The 8,642-nt window shown below is 40.6% G+C and overlaps 1 protein-coding gene across 4 annotated transcripts in view; it reads right to left on the bottom strand.

The window, feature by feature from the left end:
• Positions 1 to 552: 552 nt before the first annotated feature.
• The window catches only part of CDK19 (cyclin dependent kinase 19), a 213,432-nt gene continuing 205,342 nt past the window's right edge, over positions 553 to 8,642 (bottom strand). For all 4 annotated transcript variants that reach the window (XM_010366023.2, XM_010366024.2, XM_030929064.1 and 1 more), the window contains one exon: positions 553 to 5,259. In XM_010366023.2, the coding sequence (XP_010364325.1) occupies positions 5,128 to 5,259 (132 nt within the window). In that variant the 3' untranslated portion in view covers positions 553 to 5,127. The remainder of the gene's footprint in view (positions 5,260 to 8,642) is intronic.

Below are 8,642 nucleotides of genomic sequence, written 5' to 3'. Positions count from 1 at the left end.
TGGAGTGCAGTGGCCGGATCTAAGCTCACTGCAAGCTCCGCCTTCCGGGTTTACGCCATTCTCCTGCCTCAGCCTCCCGAGGAGCTGGGACTACAGGCGCCCGCCACCTCGCCCGGCTAGTTTTTGTATTTTTTTTTAGTAGAGACGGGGTTTCACCGTGTTAGCCAGGATGGTCTCGATCTCCTGACCTCGTGATCCGCCCGTCTCGGCCTCCCAAAGTGCTGGGATTACAGGCTTGAGCCACCGCGCCCGGCCACTTTGCAGTATTATGACATCATAGCATCCTGAACAAAATAACATATTGGAATTCACAGAAGGACTTCGTTATCTCTGCAGGAGAAGTGTGATTATAAAAGCTTCTAGGCACACAGATAAAATTTTAACACTAGATGGGGTCTCACTATGTTGCCCAGTCAGGTCTCAAACTCCTGGCCTGGGGCAACCCTTCCACCTCAGCCTCCCAAAGTGCTGGGATTACAGGCATAAGCCACTGCACCCAGCTACTAAACCTTATTATAAGAGTTTTTTACATTTAAAAAATCCACACGGAAGCAAAGTCAATTAAATTTTATTTCAACCAAGAATATAAAATAAATGCAATGTAATTTATTTTAGTTTTAACAGTCATTTCAAAAAGGAAGTCAGGTCAACTCAAAAGCAGGAAACCCTGGCTCCAAAGCAGTAGCTCGTCTTGCACTCCATGGAGCAGGCCTTGCTGGGGCGCAGCGGCTCTAAGCACAAACCTTGCAGTGGAGCACGAAAAGCTACAGTCATCTCTATAATCATATAAAGGGGGATGCGTGCAGAAAATGACTGAAAAAAGAGACAAGAACAGGTACACTTCACAAATAGGAATTATAGGAATATACAAACTAGGCAGTTTAGAAAGGATATACTACATAACATATATAAAAAGTACTTTAAATTGTTGTTAAAAAGGACACCTTCAGTCCAGATTTTGTGTAATACTTTTAGTGTCTACACAGACAAATCTTTAAAAAAATTAAATAGTATTAATTTACTAAATATTTAGGAGATAACAGTGCATTAAGGGTTTTTTTTTTTTTTTCATATAATACATACATATCACCCCTTTGCAGTGATAGCATAGAAGAGTAAGTATGGCCTTAGGTACAACACATTTTTAAAAAATCCTAAAACAATGAACTTTGTTGTATTTGTGACTATTCTTGAGGATTATGGGGACCTAAACTGCTATGTTTTATATAAAATATTACTTGTACTTGAATCCTTCAAGCCTCTGTTGGTCTAACTGCCATTTCACTGCCTTTCTCTACTCTCTAGGAAGACATCACCACAGAGTTTTGGATTTGTAATTTCCATCTAATTATTCCTTCATTGTATAGTTTCTGCTGCATAAATTTACTCAAAAGCACATCAAGTTGCATGTCTTATTCTCCAACTATTTTTTTCCTTTCTTTTACCTTTAGCAGAGAAAACAGCATCATTTTAGAGGCATAGAGAACAAGTGACAGTTGCTTTACCAGGAATGAGGCAGCACACATAGGTAAATGTCATCCCTTTCCATTCTTAAGAGTCCATTATGTTCGTAAGAGCAAAAGAGTAGTGCAGAAGGCCAAAATTCTAAGTACTAAAGTTTCAAAACCACACAGATACAAAAATATACATAAATCCTTGGTCTTTGTATGTCACTGCATGATCTACTTCATCACAAGGATTGTTTCAGCCTCATAGTATCAGCCCTGCTGCCAAAGCTACCTTATCTTCAGCTCCTCTGTCCTGCAACACTTGAATTCCTTTCACAAACACACACCTCCCCAGAAAGCTAACTCTGAAACTGGTTTGTAACATGGAGAGCAGAAAGCCTTCACTTGGATTCATTCCTTCCCGTCAATAACCCCTCCTATTTTGGGTGTTCCCATAGGCTGAGGGATGCCCCTCCTGTACCCTTGGGGGACATAACAATATCTAATAAATTTCAAAGAGAAATGCAGTCATTTGGGGACCACAAAGGTAAAGTTTGCCCTCAAAAAGCTTCACAGGTCTTCTTAGAGGTCCCATGGTTTGAGGGCCCTTACGTGTGTTAAAAAGGCTTTGTTCCCGGCTGGGTGCAGTGGCTCACGCCTGTAATCCCAGCACTTTGGGAGGCCGAGGCAGGTGGATCACCTGAGGTCAGGAGTTCAAGACGAGCCTGACCAAGAGGGTGAAACCCCGTCTCTACTAAAAATACAAAAATTAGTCAGACGTGTTGGTGGATGCCTGTAGTCCCAGCTACTCGGGAGACTAAGGGAGGAGAATCACTTGAACCTGGAAGGCAGAGGTTGGAGTGAGCCAAGATTGCACCACTGCACTCCAGCCTGGGTGACAGACTGACACTCCGTTTTAAAAAAAAAGGCTTTGTTCCCCTTTAAAGAGAAAGAAAATGATCCAAAATTATTCCTAAGGGTAAAAGGAATCAGTGGGTAGCACTAACCCTGAGGCAAGGAAAGAGGAGAAAAGAGCCAGTACCAGTGCAGGGATAGGAACCCAGTCATGTGTGGAATGGAGATTTCTGGCTATGTCCTGGAGGATATTGTATACTGGGAGCAACTGATGAAATCCCCTTATAGTTTATATTTCAGTTCTGCCAGTAAAAGTCATTATACACAAGGAAAGCAGGGTAGTTCTGCGAATGTATAAGCATAAGAACTATAACAATGCTGCTTATAAAGTATTAAGGGGCATAGTATTTTGGTTAACATATCTATTTGGGTTTGTCTTCTTTTATTAAAGGTAATCTCCCTTGAGAGCAGGAACAGAGCTTCTATTTTCCTTGCAATTTCCTACAACCACTTAGGAGAGTATGTTCTGCCTACAAGGACCACCCAATTGTTGTTAACAGGCTGATGTGAACATTTCAAAGATACATCGATGCCTTTTGTGATATTTAATCACTGGCTTTCTCTAAGGTAGACTGACATAGAAACCCTTCCATAATATTATTTACAGAACAGATTTGGGGATAGTAACTACCCAAGTGGGTTTAGAAGTAAACAAAAAGACCTTCATATTATAAGACAGTTTCACTTATAAGTCAATCACATGGCACAGACATCCCAGGAGGGCTTACTGTCACAGAACAGATCACAAGCTCCTTAAGGACAGAAGTATGCCTTGTCCTCTGTGTTCTCCACCCAGCAGGGCACCGGGCACACAGTGAGGGTGCAGTGAGCATCTGATGACCAACAGCTCTGGACAGTGAGGTTTTAGGGCACATGATAAAACTGCATATAGGCAGCTACATTATGCAGAGGGCTGCTAATTTCTTATTTTAAAAAATGGAAGGGGTAAAACAGCAGGAGACTGTCAGAAACTCCTTCCAATGGAGCATGTAACCTGCTTAATCTTCAGTCTTGATGAGTGTCACTATGCAGACTTCATTATTATTAGTGAGCATTATTATGCTGAGATCAGTAAGGTCCTGGCTGGCTACAGTATCACATCAATAGTGCAAAATGTATACTGGCTTCTGTCTAATCTTATTTTACTTGTGTATGGACCCAGAGTATCATAACCAGGTAGATAAGTTCACAAAGAATAGTTTTTAAAAATGCATATAATTTGCATATACAATAATCAGCTATTTCTTCTAGCTCAAGAAAACATTTAAAACAAGGCTGGTGCTGCTAGTAGCATTCAGAAGAACACAAATTTCTTGCCCCTTACATTACAATGGGAGCTCTAAGTCTTTACATTTCCTTTTGACTCTGGGGAGTGAGGGGCACCTTAAAGCAGCTAAGAAAGAACTCAGCCACTAATTCATAGAACATGGAAATGCAAATAATTCACGTTGTCTAGTAGAGAGTCTTACACTATCTGCCCATAGTTTTTAGGCACAATTATTACGTTTTCTCCTAGGGGCAAAAGAAATCATTCAGTGCAATGAAAAGATTCTTGATAGAATTAAGTTTCAGTAACAACAGCAAAATTATGCATACATAATACATACTTTAAACATGAATAAAACCTAAATTTTTAACATGCTTTAAAAATAGTCACTCTATGTCTAATGCAAATACGAATGGAGAACACTGCTCTTTATTTTAAAAGCAGATTAATTTGCAGGCTTCTACTTGAGTACCCTTGATTATGTAGGGAAGTTGCTCACGCAGACCCAGATGTGAAGAAACCAATGGTTCTTTAGAGAAGCCGACTTTATGTACAATACACACTAAAAACTTTTCCTTCAAAGGGAAGTAACACGTCTTTTGATCAAAATTACTCCTTAAAGAAATCCTAGTGCAGTTGATACTCTCTTCAGCGTTTTGGTGTGGGCCATCGAGACTATTTCATCAAAGCTCTTGAAACCCTTTTTAAGGTAGACTTAGCTACATGAAGGGTAAAATTATAATCCTCAATTACTGAATGCTATTCAGAATAAGATGATGCTGGGAACTAAGTTCCATATGAATGATTATATAAAAATTACCACATACTTCAGTTCTTCATAGCATAAAGCATAGTAACTGCAAAGATCTTAGGCAGTTTTTGGTTGTAGGTTTCCTCTGTCCCACCACTTGTCTTTTTATTAGACCTTCTCTGAAACTAGATAAATAAGAACGTAACAGTAAAGTACTTTGGGACAGTAACGGTTTCTGTTTAAGACTTCCATGAGCAGAACAGTTATTGTCTGTGAAAACGTAGTGCTTTAAAAGGTGCATTTTTACCTGTGTTGCTAAATCAGTTCATGAAGTATAAAACTATACACCACTGGAATCCTGTTTCTAAAACATTAAAATCCTATTAAAAGAGCTTTGAAAAGATAAACCATAGTGATTGCTACAGCATGAGAAAGGTGCACCAGGAAATCCTTCAAAAAAATGCTGAAGGTTACAGAAGTGCTGGGATTAGATCAGACGCTTTATCAGAGAAGTCACAATGGAACACATGCAGGGAAGGGGTGCTGGGGAAACTTCACAAGAATCTTCTTTAAGTCAATAAAGAAGAGATATCAGTCCTGCAAAATGCTCAGTATATAAGGTTTTCCTCCCACGTGTGTGAGTTTTAAATGGCATCATAGTTTGCATCTTTTTGGTTCTTTTCAATGCAGACATATTGCTGGAGTCTGTGCTCTGGGCTGGGCTGGCCTGGCCCAAGGGGAGCTTGTCAGTACCGGTGGGCCTGGTGAGATGGGTGGTACTGTGAGCTCTGCTGAGACGAGGAAGAGTAGCCAAGTGTGCTCTGGGACTGAGAGGATCCCTGAACGTTGCTTTGGTAATTCAGGCGAGAACTGGAGTGCTAGGAGAAGGAAACAGGAAAAGGGAATTACTAATGGAGGAAGAGGATAACTCAAGATGCTAATCACAGTAGGATAGAGATATAAGCCGTTTTCATCATTAGGCTCCTGGTTCAGACCCACATAGCTGACAGCTAACTTAAGTTGTTAACACATTTTGGTTATCTGAAATGACAGCCTGCCACCACTGTAACCACACATTCTAGCAGGCATGAAGTTTGGCTGGATTTCTGTGGGAGATAAGCTACACTGGAAAGAAAGGAAGAGGGGAAATTTCAGCGGACCCATTTCTCTTTATTCCAATTCTGGGGTGTTAGTTAATAACTGAGATGTGCAAACAAGAATAATCAATTTGGCGAACTGAAATCAACAGTATTCACAATGTATACTGACATGCTATTATTTTTCCCATTATAAACAACAAAGCTGCAATTAAGAAACCATTATTTTAAAGCAAAGGGTTTTCAGAGGTAGAAGCTAGGGGCATCAGGAGTTCTACCTACAAGACAAAGTAAGGCAAGGTTAGCTGGGGTGTGGCAGCAACGTGGGTTTTATAAACTTCAGGTAACATTTAGAATAGAGCAATTGTCATATATGATTGTCCTCAAGAGAAGACAAAAAATGCATTTCAATTCAATGTATTTTTATTACATTAAATGAAACCTTCATCTTCATAGTACCTAAGGCAAATATAAAAAAAAAAAAAATGTGTAAAAGGAAAAATCATCTATAGAGTAAGAACAGTATGTAAGAGATAAGCAAAGCTGGAAGTAGTATCTTTGGCTATATTCAGAAGGCTGGTTTTTCTTGTGAGCAAAGTGGGAAAGAATATATGTAATAAATAATATATGTAATTGAAACTTCCTTAGCAAAAATGAAACAGCGAGAAAATTATGACAGTGAAAGAGATCTGATCTAACCAACTCCATCTTGCCTTTAACCTCCAAACTGTTCTTGGTCATTCCTGGGCATGGGCCAAGCTAACTTTGGGAGAAATTTAGTTTATAGTTTAAATGACAATAGCCCATCCCAAAACTAAACTGCCTTTATAAAACTACTAAAAGGCCACAAGTTTAGGATTATGAGAAAGGCCTGAATTCTGCTAAGATGTAGGTGTAGTTAAACAATTACCAGTCATTGTTCTGGAGGTCAACTGGCTACTCCCCAATTACTCCTGTAAATAACATCACTATTGTCAGCCTTTTCAGATGTTTTTTCAGACTTTTGCATTTCAGATGACTCCACCCAGACTGAGACTCCTGACTCTACCAATCCTGTGGCCCCCACCCAGAAGTGGACTCAGCACAGGAAGGCCGTTTTTCATACCCCTTTGATTGCATCCCCAACCAAGCAGCAGTATTCATTCCCTAGACCCCTGCCCACCAAAGTATCTTTGAAAGATCCTAGCCTCCAAATTTTTGAGGAGGCTGATAATAAAACTCTGATGTCCCATTTAGCTGGCCCTATGTGTATTAAACTCTTTCTCTATTGAAATTCCCGTCTTGATAAATTGGCTCTATCTGGGCAGCGGGCAAGAAGAACCTGTTGGGCAGTTACACTTTGAGTTAAAAATGTAAATGATCTTGAGGTGGCACTGGGGTTTAGGAAAGAACAGATCAGCAAGGTCCTCCTGTTCAGTGCTCAAAGTCTGCCAAACTGGACTTGGAACATCTGGTCCAAAATAACAGGGCACTAAGGTAGTTTTGGTTAAAAACAACTCAGTTTTGGCTGTCCACAGTGGCTCAACACCTGTAATCCCAGCACTTTGGGAGGCTGAGCTGGGCATATCACCTGAGGTCAGGAGTTCAAGACCAGTCTGGCTAACATGGTGAAACCCCATCTCTACTAAAAATATAAAAATTAGCCGGGCGTGGTGGTGGGTCCCTATAGTTCTAGCTACTCTGGAGGCTGAGACAGGAGAATCGCTTGAACCCAGGAGGCAGAGGTTGTAGTGAGTCAAGATTGGCGCCACTGCACTCCAGCCTGGCTGCCAGAGGGAGACTCCATCTCAAAAAAAAAAAAAAACCAAACCAAACCAACAAAAAAAACACCTTAGTTTTGCTCCTTCCTAAGTTACACAACTGAATAGTTATGTTGGTTACAGAGGTCTTTAAAAATTCCAAATTTTAATTACATGTTTTATTTTGAAGTTTATTATGGGGCAATTTTGCCATAAAATATAATGTAAACATGTAAGAACCTAATGTGCTATAACATGGCTTTTTTAATGACAAGGGGTTTTTTAGACAGAAAATAAGCCAATGTCCTGCTTTTCAAAGTGCTAACTGTACTTGCTTACAATACATTGATGAAGCAGCCCAAAAGCCTTGAAACTCTACTAATGGAACTGTTGGGGTACAGAAAACAATACCCCAAAGTGAAGGCCTCAGGAGCAAAAGTTTTTCTCTGATCTTTTTGTGCCCTCTTGTCTCATAGTCCCATTCTCCCCAGAGCCAGACATAGAAATTAGAATTCCCCTTCCCTAAAGCAGGCCATAGAAACCAGAACCCCACTTCCCCAACACCAGCTGTGAAACCTAGAAACCTAAAAACATTACTCTAACTTCCCCCCACCTTTCTGTGTAAAAACTGGCCATAAAAAATGATCTGGCATACCTTGTCTGACTATAGGTCATGAGACTCCTGTTCCAGAGGGGGTCCTGCCCCACACCCAGAGGCAGGAATGGGTGCTCAGTGAGGCCAACAGGAATCTAGACAGGCCGTGCTGGGTTTCCCTGCTCAGTCTATTAGTATCAGATCATACCCTTTCTGTCCAATCATGTTTCTACATGGCTGTCCACACTTTGTTGACCCTAAACCACAAAAAAATGGACAATTTCTGGCCGGGCGCAGTGGCTCACGTCTGTAATCCCAACACTTTAGGAGGCCAAGAAAGGTGGATGACTTTAGGTCAGGAGTTTGAGACCAGCCTGATCAACATGGCAAATACTTTTAAAAAATATACACAAACATAAACACACACACACACGCACACAAATTAGCCAGGAGTGATGGTGAGTGCCTGTAGTCTCAGCTACTCGGGAGGCTAAGGCATGAGAATCACTTGAACTCGGGAGATGCGGGTTGTAGTGAGCCAAAATCATGTAACTGTACTCCAGCCTGGGCGACACAGTGAGACTGTGTCTCAAAAACAAAACAAAACAAAACAAAAAAAAAACGACTACACGAAACACACTTTGAATTTCTGCTTCAAAACCTAGGACATCATTATATGCCCATTAACATACTAAATCACACACTCACCAGCACCATGACAGTTTCGAGAACACCCATATTTGGCATAAAAATGGGTGGCACCACAGTTCCAAGAAATCTCCACCTTTTTCCAGAAATTTTCATGAATATTCCACCCTTTGGTTAAAGAA

This window comes from Rhinopithecus roxellana, chromosome 4 (genome assembly GCF_007565055.1).
Source record: "Rhinopithecus roxellana isolate Shanxi Qingling chromosome 4, ASM756505v1, whole genome shotgun sequence".
In the NCBI taxonomy this organism is placed as follows: domain Eukaryota; kingdom Metazoa; phylum Chordata; class Mammalia; order Primates; family Cercopithecidae; genus Rhinopithecus; species Rhinopithecus roxellana.
The sequence above is the reverse complement of the archived record's forward strand: the minus strand, read 5'-3'. Positions and strand labels throughout refer to the sequence as shown.